The sequence below is a fragment of the Sus scrofa genome, chromosome 15 (genome assembly GCF_000003025.6).
Source record: "Sus scrofa isolate TJ Tabasco breed Duroc chromosome 15, Sscrofa11.1, whole genome shotgun sequence".
Lineage (NCBI taxonomy): Eukaryota > Metazoa > Chordata > Mammalia > Artiodactyla > Suidae > Sus > Sus scrofa.
Window position 1 is genome coordinate 78,562,154 of NC_010457.5, and position 19,890 is coordinate 78,582,043.

The window sequence follows — 19,890 nt, forward strand, 5'->3', positions numbered from 1 at the left end:
TGTGGTTTTCAGTGGCAAAACATACTTTATCACTGCTCACAATCTGTCATCTTCTCAGTATAGTTTATGTTGTTTTTACCCAAATGCAATACCTTATACTTTCCAGCTGGGATGATGGACCTTTTACTGTTGTATTTGGAAGTGGCCTAGAAAGACCAAGAGAGGAGTTCCCATTGTGGCTCAGCAGTAACGAACCTGGCTAGTATCTATGAGGATGCAGGTTCGATCCCTGGCTTCAGTGGATTAAGGATCCACCGTTGCCGTGAGCTGTGGTGTAGGCTTGGATCTGGTGTGGCTATGGCTGTGGCATAGGCCAGCAGCTGCAGCTCTGATTCGACCCCTAGCCTGGGAACCTCAATATGCCCCGAGTGTGGCCCTAAAGAGACATAAAAACCAAAAAAGCAAGGAGAAACAGTGGTTCTTTCACTAGGCGAGGAGATGGAAATTTATATTCTCTTAGTCATTTTCTCAGACTGCTCTCTGTTTGCCTACAGATGTGAAATTTCATCAGAACACTCCTTACCTTCCTCCAGATCTATCACTATCAAATAAATTACACACTTTCTCCTAGCTTTAATGCTATGTTTGACACCATGTGTATTAGTTGTATATGACTCCTCCATTAACCAAGTGTTCCTGGATGGCCTATTAGGGTTAGAACTTTTTTCTCAGAAGACATTGAGAGAGGACCTGCCTTCATTGCCTGTGCTTCCACGGTTTTGGGAAATCCTAAATCAAATAAATAGCAGAACTCGCACAAAACTGCATAAGTTAATACGTCTAAAATCTGTTCTCAGTGTCAGAGAGGGTAAGCTCACTGTTTTAACGCAGCCGTCTTTAGACCTGGTGTTTCCACACATTCAGATATTTATAATTGAGCCTTAATGAGTGTTCTACTTGGCTTGCCCCTCAAAAGGTCAGCAGCGGTGGCCGACGAGGAGGATTTTAAGATGATGTGAACTGTCTGGAGGGTGAGGAAAGGTTAGCGTGGGTTTGGTAGATAAACGGTTTTAATGCCCCCACGCCCGCCCCTGCTTTGGCTGAGAGGGGCACTGGGTGCGGGAGCCTCCGTCTGGCTCGTCGTGGAGTTAGCAGGTCACTGATAAATGGATGATGTCAGGGGCTCACAGACAGCTGAAGATGGAGGCACATTCCATTTGGCAGCCGTGACATTTAAGAATTCTTCAGATGGACCCCGAAATTGCAAGTGAAAAACTGTCGTTTCTAAATTTGGGTCTTAACGTTATCGGAACAGCTGTGGTTTCAGCATAAGAATAACATCCCGTCGTGTGAGTGCAAACGTGCACTGGTGGGTAGGCTTCGGTTGACCTGTGCTGCAGATCATTTTCATGTCAGGTGCTCTTGCTGGGGAGTACAGTGGTGAACAGCCCAGGTGGTCCCTGGTGTGGCTTTGCCCGGGGAGCACCGTCAAGCAGCCTGGGTGCAATGGGCTAAGCGGAGTGATGAGAGACGCAGAATACTGTTGGGCCTGCTAGGAGGGGCAGGAGAGGCTTCCTGGAGAAAGTGATGCTCCCGCTGAGATCCGAAGGAAGAGTAGGGTTAGCCAGGTGGTGAGGGGAGGTAGCAAGGAGAGGGTCCCGCTGGCAGAGAGGGAAAAAGACTCATGCAGAGGTCTAGGGGAAGTGGGCAGGTGCACATCTAAGAGGCTTTATATGTAAGTCAGTCCTCTTTTGTGTTTGTGACAGACTCAGGTGCTGCCTCTGTCCCTCAGGGCCAGTCACCTAGCTCTGTGGGCTTCCATTTCCTCACCTGTGAGAAGAGGACCTTAAAATAAATGCTCTCAGAAGGGTCTCTTCCAAGCTCTAACGTGAATATTAGAGCATGGGTTATTTTTCTATGTTTTCTGGAGCAGATTTTATTCCCCAGAGGCTGCCTTCTCTGGCCCCGGACACACTTTGGTTTGTTTTCCCTGCCTAATGGTTCATGAGTGATTAATAAATGCAAGTCGTTTAAGTATTGGCCCTTAAACATAGTTAGCAGCTACATCTAGCAGCTGGCAAAAGAATGCATTCTGAAGTCAAAAAAGGAGATTTTTTTTTTTTAAGGGTCGTATCCTTGGCATATGGAGGTTCTCAAGCTAGTGGTCCAACTGGAGCCAGAGCCACAGCAACGCAGGATCCCAGCTGCGTCTGTGACCTACACCACAGCTCACAGCAATGCCAGATCTTTAACCCACTGAGCGAGGCCAGGGATCGAACCTCTGTCCTCATGGATGCTAGTTGGATTCTTTAACTGCTGAGCCACAACAAGAACTCCCAAGAAATGAGATTTTGATCATTCAAATCCTAGCTAGTCTCCAAGCTCCATTAATGCAGGCAGTCACGAGCAGGATGTGCCTTCTGGGGCTTTGGAAGTTGAAACTTTGGTTGTGGGAGTTTTATTAGCTGACAGATAGGTCCTCTGCCCACTGAAAGGAGTATGTCCCTACCTTTTAATTCTTATTTTTCAAGTGAAAAATCTCATCCTGTCATCAGAAGCCGTCTCCCTCTCTCATACATATTAATAGAAAATAATGATATGTATGTCCTCTTTTAGACAGCCATCCTTACAAATCTCCTTAAACTTTAGTGTATTTAAGAACCACCTGATGATTGATCATATTAAAAATGCAGATTCAGGTAAGGAGGTCTGGCTGGGGCCTGAGGTTCTGCATTCCTGACACACCCCAGGAGAAGCTGCTGCTGATCTAGAGACTTTTTTTAAATTTAAGAATCAAGACTGTTGAAGGGGAAGCTGGTTTAGAGCCTTTAGGGAGGGTTGGGTACTCTATAGTGTACTGAGTTTTTGAAATGTGGTCAGAAACTGAAGCCAAGATGCTACTCTGAGGTTTTGACTTATGCTTGAGCTCCCCCAGGTGGCCCAGTGGAAATGTAACTTTTAAAACATCGTTCAGCTTGATTTGAAACGTCAAAAATCAGAATGTACATTAACAGGAAATGTGAAAGGAAACTGGCCCTGGGGAAAAGTGTTCTTCCAGGAATTAAAATCTTTCCCAAAGAGACCCAACAGACTTAGCGCTCACTGTGCATGAATGCACCATAATTTCCTCCGATTTGCTGGTTTTTATCTAGCCATTGTGGGCACGCTGGAGGCTGAAAAGGAAAGAAGAAAATCTGGGCTGTCATCAAGAGTTCAGTTTCGAAACCAAGGTTCTGAGCCCAAGTATACGCAAGAGCTGACTCTGCACAGGCAGAAGCAGAAGGCATGCATGGAGGAGACCCTCTGGCTCCAGGTGAGGGCTGCAGACAGATGGGTTTCTTTAAAGGGGACAGAAGTGGGGTTTGCAGTGATGTGTAGATTTCTGCCATTTACACTAGCAACCTGTTATCCAGGACAAAGTAAAGCATTGCTTTGGTGCTCCTCAATGGTGTTGGTACCATGCATAATGGTATCTCTGCATACTTTTCAGGAAAATATCAGAGATAAATTACGTCCCATTCCCATAACTGCTTCAGTGGAGATCCAGGAGCCCAGCACGCGCAGGCGAGTGAATTCACTTCCAGAAGTACTGCCAATTCTGAATTCAAACGAACCCAAGTCTGTTCACACAGATGTAAGTCTTCCTTTCATGTTTGCCAACATTTTTGTGGTGTTGTTCCTCTAAGTCGGACATCTCTGAGGGCAATAGGACTAGTGATAATTTGCTCTGAAGGCCATTCCTTTGTATTAAATAAGCTTTTTAATATGTGTCTGGTTTATTGGAGAACATTTGTGTCCCAGATTGGCAGCGACTATAGAAACATACAGTCATCAGTTTGGAGCCAGAGAACATTTTTAATAGCTTTTGGCCACTGAAACTTACTGAGACTACAACTGACAGAACTTATTATTCTCACATCAAGTTTCTCCTGTAGCTGTGTATGTAGGAAGAAATGTACATTGTATTTTACCATCGAGAATGTTAAAATGTAGAAAACAAACTCTGGTTAGTCTGAACATTAAAATCAGTTCAGAATTCAGCAAGACAAAAATATATTAGCAGTGACACAGTCATTTAGTGCCTAATGTAGCCTGTGTAATCTTAGGAAGAAAAACTTACCTGGCTTGCTGTGTACCTCCTATGAGGTAGCGTCTGTTTGCTAGGGTTAAGGATGGCTGAGGTGCAAGATTAGAGAGCTGTGACATCCTGTTTTGGCGTTTTGTACGTATCATCAAAATCTAGTTGATAACACGGAGTTCCCATTGTGGCTCAGTGGGCTAAGGACCCTACCTAGTATCTGTGAGGATGGGGGTTTGATCCCTGGCCTTGCTCAGTGGGTTAAGATCTGGTGTTGCCCCAAGCTGCGCCATAGGTCGAAGACACAGCTCAGATCCCACATTGTTGTGGCTGTGGCTTAGGCTAGAAGCTGCAGCTCCAATTCAATGACTACCTGGAACTTCCATTCATATACCACAGGTTTGGCCTTAAAAAGAAAAACAAGAACAAAAACCTAGTCGGTACAGGAGTGTTCGCTCTGAGACTCCTGGTTCTGGTGGCCCACTGACAAAGCTTTTCATGAATGTGTTAGACTTAGGGCTGATGCCTAATCTACACATTGTCAGAGTTCCCATCATGGCTCAGTGGAAAGAAATCTGACTAGCATCCATGAGGGCGCAGGTTCAACCCCTGGCCTCACCCAGTGGGTTGGGGATCCAGCATTGCCATGAGGTCGTGGACATGGTTTGGATCCCACGTTGCTGTGACTGTGGCGTAGGTTGGCAGCTGCAGCTCCGATTCCACCCCTAGTCTGTGAACCTCCATGTGCCTTGGGTGTGGCCCTAAAATAAGTATATTAATCTACATATTGTGGTATTTTTTGTCACCAAGTATAGTTCCTTGTATACTTTTTAATATACTTTCAGTGCTATTGATTGTCACATTAACATCCCTTGTATATATCCTCAGCTCCACAGTCGTGTTAAACTTATGTTGTTGCTTTCAAGCAGGGAGATGGTGTTCCTCACTGGGTGTGATTATTGAGCCCCCCCCACACAGTGTGGGCTCCTTTGCCATTTGCTTTCATGACCTTAAACTCTGTTTCTCCATCTGTGCAACGGGCTCTTAATAGTATCTGCCTCCTTGGTCCCTCCTTGGTCTGTCATGAGGAATTATGTGTTAGGTGGCACTGTCATTATTATCAGTACATCTCACCGTAACCCTGTCACGTAGGGTGGTGGTATCCCCATGTCACCTGGGATGAAGTTTAGACTCTGCAAGGTTAAGTGACTTGGCCAAAGCCCCACGCTGAGTGAGTACTGGAGCCGGGTTTAATCTTCACTATCCCACACCACCCAAGTGCCCTGGTCCCAGTGGTCCGAAAACACAGTTTTTGTTAAAGGGCAGAGGGAGAGTTCGATGCTTGGCCAAGTGTATATGTAGCTTGATTTCTGCCCTGGTAATTGTCACCCTGGGAAGTCAACTGTATGGAAACAGTCCCCTCTTTAGAGTCCTGAGTGGCGTAAATTACAACAGTTTCATTTTCCTACAGGTGCACTTCTTAAAAGAAGGATGTGGAGCTGACAACATATGTAACAGCAACCTGAAGCTAGAATATAAATTTTGTACCCGAGAAGGAAATCAAGACAAGTTTTCTTATTTACCAATGTAAGAATGGCTCTGTAGTGCTAGTGAAAAGGACTCTGGCTCTGCAGTGACTTTTTTGCTAAAGGTTATGAAACTGTACTGAAAACTCTTATGTTTTCCTTTTTTTCCTTTTTACTAGTCAAAAAGGGGTACCAGAACTAGTTCTAAAAGATCAGAAGGACATTGCTTTAGAAATAACAGTGACAAACAGCCCGTCCGACCGAGGAATCCCACCAAGGATGGCGACGATGCCCACGAGGCTAAGCTCATCGCCACTTTTCCAGACACCCTGACTTACTCTGCATATAGAGAATTGAGGGCTTTCCCTGTAAGTAGTTTTAGAGACCAGCTGGGAGGAAATAAACAAACATCATGGGGCAGGTATCTATACGGTGATCTGGTGTGTTTTTCTGTTACAGGAGAAACAATTGAGTTGTGTTGCCAACCAGAACGGCTCTCAAGCGGACTGCGAGCTGGGGAACCCCTTTAAAAGAAATTCCAGCGTAGGCCATGTTGTGCTTTAATGTTTTAAATGCCATTATCGTGTCCATAGGCTCAGCCTGTGGTAACAGCTGTTTCTGTTTTTTAGGTTACTTTTTATCTGATTTTAAGTACAACTGAGGTCACCTTCGATACCACAGATCTGGATATTAATCTGAAGCTGGAAACGTAAGCTTCTTCAACCTTCCATTCAGAATTATTTCATGAAAACACAGCCAGTCAATGAATTGGCCTTTATCTAACTCCTAAAAGCAGTGTAATTTAATGAGAAAACTGACTGTTAAAATAAAACCCTATTGTTTCCTTTTCATTTTCAGAACAAGCAATCAAGATAATTTGGCTTCAATTACAGCTACAGCAAAAGTGGTTATTGAACTGCTTTTATCAGTCTCTGGGTAAGTGTTTGTGTTTAGCATAACAAATCAGTGTTTGAAAGAACCATTTACAGGCCTCACTAAAACTGGTGTTTTTTAATTTAACAGAGTTGCTAAACCTTCCCAGGTGTATTTTGGAGGTACAGTTGTTGGTGAGCAAGCTATGAAATCTGAAGATGAAGTGGGAAGTTTAATTGAGTATGAGTTCAGGGTAAGTGGCCATGGTTGGCCCTCTTATTATATATGTACTGGAAACTAACAAATGTGCTGCTGCTGTATGGTCTTGAATATGTAATTTTAATAAATGATAACAAATAAGCATGATAACTTGAGTTTGCTAGGTTTTGCTTCTCTTTTTCTTTTCTGGCCACCCCAGTGACATATGAAAGATCCTGGGCCAGGGATCGAAGCCTGAGCTGACTTAAACCGTAGCTGCAGCAACATTGGATCCTTAACCAGCTGTGCCGGGCTGGGGATCGAACTGGTGCCTCCGCAGAGACAAGCCAGATCAGTAACCCACAGTGGGAATAAAGAGTTTGCCAATTTTTAAGCATCATGCTGGCTTAGAGTAAAAGCTGTATCTTCCAGGGTGGAGAACCACAGCTGTCATTCAACATAGAACTTTGTTCAGATTACAGTTCGGTTTGGTCTTTTTCTTTTTTCTTTCTTTCTTTTCTTTTCTTTTCTTTTTTTTTTTAAAGGCCGCACCCCTGGCATATGGAAGTTCCCAGGCTAGGGGTCAAATCAGAGCTACAGCTGCTGGCCTATACCACAGCCACAGCAATGCCAGATGCAGACCATGTCTGTAACCTACACCACAGCTCACAGAACACCAGATCCTTAACCCACTGAACAAGGCCAGGGATGGAACTCGCATCTTCATAGATACTATTCAGATTCATTGCTGCTGATCACATCGGGAACTCCTGGTCTTTTTCTCTTTTTTTGTGCTTAATATATGAAATAATTTTATTATTTTTAGAAGGTTTTTATTTTAATTTTTTATTCCTCAGTGAATTTTATTGCATTTATAGTTGTACAGTGAAAATGACAACCAGATTTTATAGTGTTTCCATCCCACGCCCTCGGTGCATCTCCCTGGTCTTTTTCTTATTAGAAAGTTTTAATGTATATATGGTGTAGAGGCAAAGGGATGCTTGATTTCCCTCCACCCTCCAGAGTCTGTCTATAAAACAAAAATCCCAAAGTAATTTCTAGCTAGCTTTAGAATATGTTAGGATTTATTTCTTCCTCTGTTATAAGGTCATCTCTTTTACTGCTTGTGGTTAATGTTCACTAACTCTCCCATGCCCATTTTGTGATGGTGCATGTGGGTTTGGCATATGCCAGTGAGGAAGACTCATGGTTGCTCTGACCCCTTTCACAGTAAGCCATCCCAGTAAGTCTAGTTGAGTGAACATAAACTCATGGGGCAGAGAGAGGCGGTTCCTAACTCACGTGGGTTTGGGTCGCTGTGGCTCAGATCACATTCCTGCAAGCGTAGGACCATTGTTGACGTGCAAGTCTGAAGTAGCAAAACCGGGCTCACCCTTGGCTCCAGCAGGATAAAGGGACTGAATTCTCTGTGCATCTCTTCGCTTTGGAGACACAGCTGTGACAGGCAGTGGGCACTGGTTATGTCACCTGTGCAGGTGTGGCTGAAAAGAAGTCTGTGGGTTCTAGAGCAGTGCTTCACACAAACACTTTCAGTTTCTGCTGCAGGGAGGTGTTCCTTGCCCCGCCCCCAGCTTAGTCCTACTCTAAGTCTCTTCGTTGTTATCTCTAGCGTCCCCTGGGTAGTAAGGACGGTGGCAGCCTCATTTTTTTTTTTTTTTTTCTTTCTTTCTTTTTTGGCCACATCCATGACATGTGGAAGTTCCCAGGCCAGGGATGAAACTGGAGACCACAGCAATGACCCGAACTGCTGCACTGACAGTGCCAGATCCTTAATCCGCTGAGCCACAGGACAACTCCTAGGCAGCTTCATTTCACAGTAGGAGGAGGTTCCCAGAAGCAGGTGGTGGTTGTAATGCCACCACACAGACTTGTCATCTGCCAAGGAGGGTATCTGCAGAGCAGCACACAAACCACATGTGACTTTCCTTGGGCATGTTGAGAGCACTGCGTATCTACACAACAGACTCTAGGGCTTATAGAAGTTGTCCCTGGATTGAATGCATGATCATTTCTCTCTCTCTCTCTTTTTTTTTTTTTTTTTTTGTTTTTTAGGGTCAAACCCGTGGCACATGGAGGTTCCCAGGCTAGGGGTTGAATCTGAGCTATAGCTGCCCGCCTACACTACAGCCACAGCAACGCAGGATCCAAGCCACGTCTGTGACCTACACCACAGCTGATGGCAATGCCAGATCCCCAACCCACTGTGCGAGGCCAGGGGTCAAACCTGTGTCCTCATGGATGCAAGTCAGATTTATTAGCCACTGAGCCACGACGGGAACTCCACGATCATTTCTCTTTGTTATTTTCCTCCTTTTTATTTTTATTGACAAGAATCTTTAAGCCCCAATCTCTATTTTGAATACCCTATCCCATGGTCCATTTTTGGAGCTTGTGCTTTTATTATTATGCTTTTATTAGTAGTAGGATTATGCCAGGTATTTTGGCTCTTTTCTCTTGGCACTAGGAACTGCTTACTTAATTTTATGTTGAGAGAATTACACGGAGATAATACATACTATTTTCTAACAGGTAATTAACTTGGGCAAACCTCTTAAAAACCTCGGCACAGCGACATTGAATATCCAGTGGCCAAAAGAAATTAGCAATGGCAAATGGTTGCTTTATTTGGTAAAAGTAGAATCCAAAGGATTGGACAAGGTAGCTTGTCAGCCACAAAGGGAAATAAACTCGCTGCAACTAAAGGTATGTTGGTGGATTTTTCTTATGTCTCCATAGATGTAAATAAGAGTAGGGGGGAAATCATTGCTTTTCCTGGGAAACTGATATTTCTGGCATGGTGATTCCCGCCCCGCTCCCCTTTAGTGTCAGTTTTTCTCTCTCTGCTTTTTTTCTTTTTGTCTTTGGTCTTTTTGTTAGAGCTGAAACCTCAGCATATAGAGGTTCCCAGGCTAGGGGTCCAATTGAAGCTACAGCTGCTGGCCTACACCACAGCCACAGCAATGTGGGATCTGAGCTGCATCTGCAACCTACACCACAGCTTACAGCAACGCTGGATCCGTAACCCACTGAGCGAGGTCAGGGATGGAACCCGAGTCCTTGTGGATGCTAGTCCCGTCTGTTAACCACTGAGCCATGACGGGAACTCCATGGTTGTCACAGTTTCTCTTTTATTGTTGAGTAACCAAGTCATGCTGAGGACTTCTGCTGATCAGGGCCCACTGTGCACATAAGTCAGGGTCATTCAGTGCTTGTTGAAGCGAATGACATTTTCTGAAGTTTTAAGACCCAGGGTGATGTCCATGGAGGACAGGACCTGTTCTTGGGGGTGGCCAGGCAATGTTAACTCCCAGTGAAACCACTCCTTAAAAAAGATGTTGGCACCTTAGCAGGTGACCTTGAAGGCTGTTTACTCTTTTAAGAATGATACATATTTATTGAGTACTTGTTACATCTCAGGCATTTTGTTGGCGTTTTCTCATTTCATTCTCTTGAGAGTCTGAGGAGTTAGGTTTCTCATCCCCACCATTTCATAGAAGAGGACATTGAAAATCAGAGAGTAACTTTCTCAGAGTCATTTGGCAATTAAGGGGACAGTGCATTCATGCTCAGCCCTGCTTGTTATCAAAGCCTGCACTGTTAACCTTTCTCTGTAACCCACTATTACCCCTTCTGTTCCACAGTGATGTAACTAGCTTCTAATTTACATTCCAGTTTGATAAAGATGTGCTTCATTATTGCATGTCTATTTCTTTTTTTAACTCAATGAATTATATTACATTTATAGTTGTACAACCATCATCACAACCCAGTTTTATAGCATTTCTAGCTCACCCCCCTACAACCTGTCTCCTTTGGAAACTATAAGTTTTTCAAAGTCTGTGGGTCAGTATCTGTTCTGCCAAGAAGTTCATTGTGTCCTTTTTAAGATTCCACATGTAAGTGATAGCATATGACATTGGTGTCTCACTATCTGACTAACTTCACTTAGCATGATAATTTCTAGGTCCACCCATGTTGCTGCAAATGCCATTATTTCTTTCCTTTTAATGGCTGAGTAATATTCCATCATGTGTATGTACCACATCTTCTTTATCCACTCCTCTGTCAGTGGACATTTAGGTTGTTTCCTTGTCTTGGCTATTGTATAGAGTGCTACAGTGAACTTTGGAGTACCTGTATCTTTTTCAGTCATGGTATTCTCTGGATAAATGCCCAGGAGTGGGATTGCTGGATCATATGGTAATTCTGTTTTTCATTTTCTGAGGAATCTCCATACTGTTTTCCACAGTGGTTGCACCAATTTACATTTCTAGTAACAGTGTAATAGGGTTCCCTTTTCTCCACACCCTCTCCAGCATTTATGGGTTGTAGACTTTTTGATGGTGGCCATTCTGGCCAGTGTATGGTGGTACCTCAAAGTAGTTTTGATTTGCATTTCTCTAATAACAAGTGATGTTGAACATCTTTTCATGTGTTTTTTGGCCATCTGTATGTCTTCTTTGGAGAATTGTTTGTTTAGATCTTCTGCCCATTTTTTGATGGGATTGTTTTTTTGTTTGGTATTGAGCTGCAGGAGGTGTTTATATATTTTGGAGATTAATCCTTTGTCAGTTGCTTCATTTGCAAATATTTTCTCCCATTCTATGGGCTGTCTTTTCGTTTTGTTTAGGGTTTCCTTTGCTGTGCAGAAACTTTTAAGTTTAATTAAGTCCCATTTGTTTATTTTTGTTTTTACTGTCATTACTCCAGGAGGTGGATCTGAGAAGATGTTGCTGTGGTTTATGTCGGAGAGGGTTTGGCCTATGTTTTCCTTCTAAGAGTTTTATAGTATCTGGTCTTATATTTAGGTCTTTAATCCATTTTGAATTTATTTTTGTGTATGGTGTTAGGGAGTGTTCTAATTTCATTCTTTTCCATGTGGCTGTCCAGTTTTCCCAGCACCATTTATTGAAGGGACTGTCTTCTCCATTGTATATTCTTTCCTCCTTTGTCATAGATTAGTTGACTATGGGTGCGTGGGTTTAATTCTGGGCTCTATCCTGTTCCACTGATCTACATTTCTGTTTTTTTGTGCCAGTACCATACAGTTTTGATGACTGTAGCTTTGTAGTATAGACTGAAGTGAGGGAGCCTGATTCCTCCAGCTCCATTTTTCTTTCTCATAATGGCTTTGGCTATTCTGGGTCTTTTGTGCTTTCATATAAACTTTAAAATATTTTGTTTTAGTTCAGTGAAAAATGTCCTTGGTAGTTTGATAGGGATTGCAATGAGTCTGTAGATTGCCTTGGTTAGTATCGTCATTTTGATAATATTGCTTCTTCCAGTCCAAGAGCATGGTATGTCTTTCCATCTGTGTCATCTTTGATTTCTTTCATCATCATCTTGTAATTTTCAGAGTACAGGTCTTTTGTCTCTTCAGGTAGGTTTATTTCCTAAATATCTTATTCTTTTTGATGTGATGGTAAATGGGATTGTTTCCCTAGTTTCTCTTTCCGATCTTTCATTGTTAGTTTATAGAAATGCAGTTGATTTCTCTTGCATGTCTATTTCTTTTATTTAAATGCTAAAAGGAGTGGGTATGATCAGTGTTCATGATTGGTGGCTTATAGAATGATCCTCTATTCATCAACTTGGAGAAATCAGATGGTCCGTTATTCCTAATCCTTTTTTTTTTTTTTTTTAAGAAAAATGCAGTTTTAAAACATCTTCCTAGGCTTAGTTTTCCATATTCCATTTAGAATAAGTCACATGCTAGATGTTACTCTACTTTCCCTGTTCTTCAGTGTCACTTACACATTCAAGATGTGCTGACTGTTTTGTTAGTTAGGTACCGAGCTGAGTGCTTAAGGATACAGGAATGAGATTTGGTCCCTGATCTTGGGATGCACATAGAGACAGAGAACAAAGCCTCTGTCTCACTCTGAGTTTTAAGGTCGGAGTGGGAGTAAATTACCTTAAGTTGAAGTGAGGTTGGTAGTAACACTTGGTGGATTTTATACTTATTTCTGTAATGATGGGAGAAAGCAAATAGGAATTGTCAATCGTGTGAATTTGGCACTGTTTGGAGGGTTTACTCCAGGTTTGTATGTGAAAAAGAATTACATTGGGGGAACTATTTTGGATATAATTCTTTTCAGGAGTCTCACAACTCCAGAAGGAAACGAGAAATTGCTGAAAGACAGAGGGATGATGGCAGAAAATTTTCTTTATTTGCTGAAAGGAAGTACCAGACCCTTGTAAGTATTTTTCAGGAGCCATGCGTGTCAGACAGCGGGTAGCAGGCAGACTTTCCCCAGCCTGGTGCACTGTCCCTCTTCCTTCTCTCCCCAGAACTGCAGCGTGAACGTGAACTGTGTGAACATCAGGTGCCCGCTCCAGGGGCTGGACAGCAAGGCCTCTGTGGTTCTGCGCTCGAGGTTATGGAACAGCACGTTTCTGGAGGTGTGGCCCTGCCCCGAGGCTCTGCCCCCCTTGTCTGCTGCCTCCTAGGATGTGTCTCTCTCTCTCCACACCAGTGCTTTCACTGACTTTGTCTCCACACAGGAGTACTCCAAAATGAACTACCTGGACATTCTCGTGCGGGCTTCCATTGATATGACTGCTGCCACCGAGAATATCAAGCTGCCAAACGCAGGCACTCAGGTGAGGGTCCCCCATCTTCATTCAGCTCAGGGTGATCCCTTTCCTCCACCCCATGCCCACGGCCTGAGGACATGCTGCTCTGGCATTCATTTCCCCACAGCACCGTTACCCCCTTAAAGAGAAAGCAGATCGTGTCGTAAGGTGCAGCCACCCCAAGCTGTATTTCAGTAGTTATTGAAAAATGGCTGGAATGGATTTGAGAGCTGTTGTGCTGCAGTGTCTGGGATGGATTTGAGAGCTGTTGGCTCAAGGAGAGAATGGGTACACCTCCCAATTCTGTAAGACCCATGTCCTGTTCTGCCCCAATGCAATCACTGTTGGGGTGCCCCCAGTGATAGGGACCTCACCCCATTAGAGGGTAGCCTGTGGTATGTGTCAGCAGCTACAGTCATTAGAAACGACTTCTATATGAATCCAGTCCCTGGTCATGGACTGGTTATGCTGTTGCGGAACAAGTGCAAAATCGCTCCTCTCTTGGCCACATAGCCTTGGATATAATCGAAGGAAACTCATGCCCCCTGGGACAATATGCTCTTCCTCTCTTCATTGCTAAGCACCCAGCTCCTCAGCTCTCCATCCTGCCTGGTGCAGCTGAACTGGTCCCAGGTCTCTTTCCCTTCCTGGGCTGGCCCCACTTGGGCATCTTGACTCTGGAGTGGGCAGAGCTGATGTGTGGTCTGCCCAGCTCAGCGTACCCTGAACTGCCTCCCAGGGTTTCAGCCCCATGCTTCTGTTAGTTTAGTCTGAAATTGGGCTTTTAAATGGTTGCTGAGGATTGTGTTTGTATTTCTAGCAGCCACTATTTTTGTGCTTTGGGTCCTGCTAAAACTTCCAAGTGTCCTCATCAGAAGGTGGTACCAAGCTGTATTTCCCACACCCCACCCTTGAGCAATTTGTAAAACTCTAAATGCATGCCTTAATGTGTATCCTCACATTTTATGTGATTTGCTTTATGAGATTTGCTTTTGGATTATTGTTTTGGTTTAGAGTGTGATTTTTTTTTTTTTTTTTTTTGCTTGCCTTTTCTAGGGCCGCTCCCACGGCATATGGAAGTTCCCAGGCTAGGGGTCTAATTGGAGCTGTAGCAGCCGGCCTACACCACAGCCACAGCAAAGTGGGATCCAAGCCATGTCTGCAACCTATACCACAGCTCACGGCAACACCAGATCCTTAACCCACTGAGCAAGGCCAGGGATCGAACCTGCAACCTCATGGTTCCTAGTCAGATTCGTTAACCACTGCGCCACGACGGGAACTCCTAGAGTGTGATTTTGAGACTTGGTCATTTGCTGTTGTTAACGTTCTAGCCCTGCAATCTTTTTTAAAACCAAGAAGCATGCCTTCTGCGTCTTTAACCAGGTAATTAGGAAAAACATTCAACAGGACCAGGAGCAGAAGCTTGTATACCACTAGAGAGGGCTTCTTGTTAGGGTCTGGCACCCACAGGGGCTTGTATCGAGCTCTCAAAGTAAATGACCGTAAGTCACAGGTGGGTGTGTTTTGCAAATGACAGAATGGAGAAGGAGTGATTGTGAATTACTGTCCTTAAGCTTGACCTGCTAATGTACTGACGGCAATGTCCTGGCTTCAGTCCTTTCACCAGCTGAAAATCCAGTAAGAGTACCCTGTTGTGCTGATTTCTTAAATATAGTGGCCCATAGCTGTTAAAATTTATCATCCAAATGTCAATCCATTTGTCTGGAGCACATGCTAAACTGGGCAGGATGCTGGGGCATGTGGGGGCAACCAGGACAGTCCCAGGCTCACCAGGACATGCCTTCACCCTGGCCTTAGGTTATCTTTGCAAGTGACTCCAGGCCATCTTTCTACCTCTTATCAATAAGGCATCCTAAGGGACTGTCAACTGAACCACACCCACCCTAAGAATCCTTTCTCTCTGTCTGAAGGCAGTTGATACAACTTTCTGTGACTTTAAATTAGCAACCCCAAGAACCACTAAGTTTTTAGAGCTGCAAAGAGAAAAACACTTTAGGGGGAAGGGACTAATACTAATAAAGCATTAATAAATGTCTACCATCTACTAAATGCTTTACCCATGTGCTGCTTTTTTGTTTTGTTTTGTTTTGTTTTTTTGGCTGTAGCAGTGGCACATGGAAGTTCCTAGGCCAGGGATCAAACCCATGCTATAGTTGCAGCCTTCGCCAGAGGGAACTTCTACCTGTGTGCTATCAGTTAAACTTCAGAAGACAACCACAGTAAACATTGTACCCATTTTACAAAAAAAGGAAGCAGGCGCAGAGAGGGATGTTATTTAGGGTCCTGGGTTTATACCTGCCTGACTTCAGGCTCCTAGTTTTTGATTCTGTGATGATTGCTGTCCATTAAGACTCACATCTCAAGTTTAGATGAGAAAACTGAGTCCAAGGAAGGTTGCCTTTCTCTTACGGCCACAGGGCCAGCCTAAGAAGGTGAGACCAGACCTCAGGCTCCATTCCTCATCAGGTGCTCTTGTTTTCTGGAAGATGGAATTGCCCCCCACCTCCCACCCCTGGTATCCAGTCACAAATGTAAATGAGGTTCTCTGGGGCACTTCATGTTCTTAGATCTTGGACAACTTAGGCCTGGGATCTTTGCTATAATCCTACTTGATTTTTTTTTTTTTTTGATAATTGGTAGATTTGAAAATAGATTATCAGTCTCATATCTAGACCCCATTTCTTTTGAAAACAAACTATTTTTAATCTCTGTCTTCTGATACTTCTGTCAACTGTGATTTCAGAGATACAGTAATTCAGATATCATGTTTACATGTTTCTTAGTATTTTTAAGGTTCAGGTTTTTTGAAACCAAAGATTCAAGCTTAAGTCAAATGTCAAGATGCCTTTTTTTTTTTTTTTTTTTTTGAGCTGTACCCATGGCATGTGGAAATTCCTGGGCCGGGGATCAAACCTATGCCACAGCTGCACAGTTGCACAGTTGGAGCAACACACTTTGATTTTTTCTTCCCTCACTTATCGGGGTTTCATTTTCATCTTTATCTTGCTTTATGTATCCTTTCAGTGTCTAGATCATTTTTCTTTGGAGATAGAAGCATGGAGGTTGAATAATCCAATCTTGTCTTTTTGTCCTAATATTGAAATTTTTTCCCATTGCTAGCTTAAGATAAAAAACTTTTCTGTTTCCTTATAACCCAAGCAATTTTTAAGAGTTTTGTGTTCGTTTCTTATTAAAACACTTTCAAGATATTGTTATATGACAGAGGCAGAGAGAGCTGGTCACCTAGTAAGATGGTTACATTTTAGCACCAATTAAATTAAAGCCATCCAGTTAATAAGCACTTACTAAGGACAGCCTGTGTGCCTTTCCTGTAAAAACACTAGAGAAGCAAAGTTGCATAAGATTGTGTCAGTTGCTACGAATTTCATGATCTAGGAGACAGTGAACCAGGAGAGAATTGTTGAATTAAGCCAAGGAAGGAGGAGATGATTTCTTTGTGGTATTTTTATACCCCTACTTCATTCCTAAGGAGGTAGGAAGAGTGTATCTAAGCTTCCTGGCTGCCAAAGAGAAGAGGAAATATGATGCATGAAGATAGGCACCTCATTCTTCAGGGAAAGGAGAATTCTTTTTTAGTTCTAAATTCAGAGGAGAACTTGAGAGACAGAGCCTTTTATAAGTTCTGATGTGCGGAACACTCACTAAAGGGGTGGTGTCTTTAAGAGAGTTTTATAAAAGATACGAAAATCCCTTCATCAGGTGATTTCTTACGCTGATGTTCAGTAGAGCAGAGGGTATTACATTACAGAGTGATTTATTTAGGGAGACAGGTTTGGCCGTGGGCAAGCTAACACGGTCTCAGCCATGCTCACTGGTGGTGGAATTTAATGCATCAGCAGAGCCCAAGGCCTTTCCCCCCATTACGGGTACATGATGGGCAAGGATCCCGTGCCCAGGTCATCCCTAGGGAAATGCCTTGATTTTAATGAAACTAAAAAAATTGTTGCTGTTAGAGTCCTTTCGACTCACCTGTCCTTGTCCCTCAGTAACGGTTGCTGTGACAAGATGGGACAAGGCTTCCCGAGCTCAAGGTTGGTCCCCCCCACCCAGTTCTAAGGCCAGCTCCCTGCTCATTCCCAGTCCCCTTGGAGAATGGCTGTCATACAAACAAAAACGATACCTCAGTTGACAATTTAAGAAAACAAACAATAAAATCTTGCTGACTGGCCTCTTCGTTTCCCTGGATCGCAGTGTGGCCTTGGACACAGGCTGGGTTTACAGAGCACATCTGGCCTTTAAATGTGTGGCCCATCCCCTGGCTGCAGTCCTCTGTCTTTGATGCACAGTGAATTGTTTGACAGTTAAATAAAATCTAGTTTGAATGGTGGCCAGACCCAGGGCATAGAGCTCTCAGCTGGGTTCCCACCCACACCCCACCCTGCCCCCAACCCTGCAAAATCAAAAATGACCTTGTTCAGCCATTTACGGGAGTGGTGTCCCCCTCTGATCATCATTAAAAAGGCTCTGGTACAGGTGTGCCCCTCACGCTGATTCTCTTTGCCACGCACCAAGCTCCACTTTCCACTTGGAGGTTTGATCAGAGTTGATTCTTAGTGGACGGCCCTTCCAAACCGTCACCTTGACTCAGGGACCCGCTGTGTGCCCTCCCTATGCTCCATACCAGGGAAGCAAAGGTAAATGAGATACAGCACAGGTGAATTGAGATCATCTTTTTTTTTTGGGGGGGGGGTGTCTTTCTGCCTTTTAGGGCCACACCTGTGGCACATGGAGATTCCCAGGCTAGGGGTCCATCGGAGCTACAGCTGCTGGCCTATGCCACATCTACAGCAGTGCTAGATCCAAGCCACATCTGTGACCTACACCACAGCTCATGGCAACGCCAGATCCTTAACCCACTGAGTGAGGCCAGGGATTGAACCCGCAACCTCATGGATCCTAATTGGGTTTGCTAACCACTGAACCACAACGGGAACTCCCAAGATAATCTCTTTTTATTTTAGAATAGTCTGTTTTAACCAGCCACATCAACTATATTACTTCTTCACCAGTCTCTCACCATTCTTTTTTCCCTACTTTGTGGGTACTCCGTGTTTGAACCAGTTTTTTCAAGAAAGGGTTGTTTTAGCTTAAAGCTGGGACACCTCTTGGGGGAAGGGAGGCAAGAGGAAGTGAGCCCTGAGGCCCTCCTGGTGCTGGGAGCTTGAGTGAAACCTCATTGAGAGCATAACAGGAAACGTACTAGCTGATAAAGATGTTTATGCTGAAAAATAAATGTGAGTTCCTTCCTATTAAATGTTTAAAGAAAAGCAGTTCTTGGAGTTCCTACTGTGGCATAGGTCACAGCTACTGCTCGGATTTGATCCCTGGCCCAGGCACTTCCATTTGCCTTAGGTACAGCTGAAAAAGAAAAAATAAAGAAAGAAAAGCAGTTCTTGCTTTAAGTATATTCTATAATAAGCTAAATGAAGTTGAGAAGCTGTTTTCTAGTATAAGTAGGAAGGGACGTACTTGAAAGATTTTTTTTTATGAGTTTTAGTATACAGTACTGGAGCATAGTGTAGGCACAAGGTTTTTGGGTTTTTTTTTTTTGTTTTTTGTTTTTTTGCTTTTTAGGGCTGCATCTTCGTGGCATATGGAGGTTCCCACCTAGGGGTCAAATTGGAGCTACCAGCAGCCATAGCAACGCCAGATCGAGCTGTGTCTGCGACCTCACCACAACTCACAGCAAAGCTGGATCCTTAACCCACTGAGTGAGGCCAGGGATCGAACCTGTGTCCTCTTGGATACTAGTCGGGTTTGTTTCCACTGAGCCACTATGGGAACTCCAGCACAGAGCATTTTTAAACAACATCTAGAATTCAATACAAAGAGAGAAAACTTGACTGGAACCACTTCTCAGAAGTTAAATTGCTTCCTCTAAGTTTTCTTTGCCTTTCACTTTGTATTCTCTAAATTCAAAAATATCAGAAACTTCAAACTTGTACATCTCTAATCAGTATAGTTTACAAAACTGTATTTGTAGCTTTCAGCAGATCTTTATGTGCTTTGAAAAGTATCCTCCTGGCATCACGAAAATCCACTGGAATTCTAAACCACGGTAACTAAGTTGTGGCAAATTGCCATGAGCAACTTTTTAGATTTCTGAATAAACACTATTTATTCTTAACTGGTATTTTTCAGTTCTCAGATGTTTAGAGCTTAAGCTTCTCATCAGCTGCTGCTTAAAGCTCTGAGCTGCCTCTCAATGAATCCAGAGGCTAATTCGTCCATACGCGTTGTTGTAGAGGAACCACACTATGCCATTTCAGGACATTTTACTTTTTTGTTGTTTTTTTGGGTTTTTTGTTTTTGTTTTTGTTTTTTGGCTGCCCCATGGCATATGGAGTTCCTGAGCCAGGGATCAGAGCCAAGCACAATTGTGACCTGTGCTGCAGCTGTAGCAACTTGGGGTCCTTAACTCACTGTGCCAGGCGAAGGATCGAACCTGCGTCCCAAGGCTCCAGAGAGGCCATCAGTCCCATTGCACCACAGCAGGAACCCCCAGGACATTTTATTCTTTATGAGAGTCTTTAGTTTGCTCTCCTGTTACTGAGCTCAGCTTCAGCTTGGTCATTGCTCAGAATCCAATACTGAGAGAAAAGTGTCAGGTAAAAGGAAAGATGGCTTTATTGA

At 43.6% G+C, this 19,890-nt stretch overlaps 1 protein-coding gene across 1 annotated transcript in view; it reads left to right on the plus strand.

Moving 5' to 3' along the window:
* ITGA6 (integrin subunit alpha 6) overlaps nucleotides 1-19,890 on the plus strand; it is an 87,672-nt gene that overhangs the window by 58,046 nt on the left and 9,736 nt on the right. Inside the window, 13 exon segments of the mRNA XM_021076079.1 lie at nucleotides 3,093-3,253; nucleotides 3,431-3,574; nucleotides 5,490-5,605; nucleotides 5,724-5,800; nucleotides 5,803-5,912; nucleotides 6,004-6,087; nucleotides 6,174-6,253; nucleotides 6,403-6,480; nucleotides 6,568-6,670; nucleotides 9,166-9,339; nucleotides 12,735-12,833; nucleotides 12,928-13,038; nucleotides 13,141-13,239. Coding sequence (XP_020931738.1) covers nucleotides 3,093-3,253; nucleotides 3,431-3,574; nucleotides 5,490-5,605; nucleotides 5,724-5,800; nucleotides 5,803-5,912; nucleotides 6,004-6,087; nucleotides 6,174-6,253; nucleotides 6,403-6,480; nucleotides 6,568-6,670; nucleotides 9,166-9,339; nucleotides 12,735-12,833; nucleotides 12,928-13,038; nucleotides 13,141-13,239 — 1,436 coding nt within the window.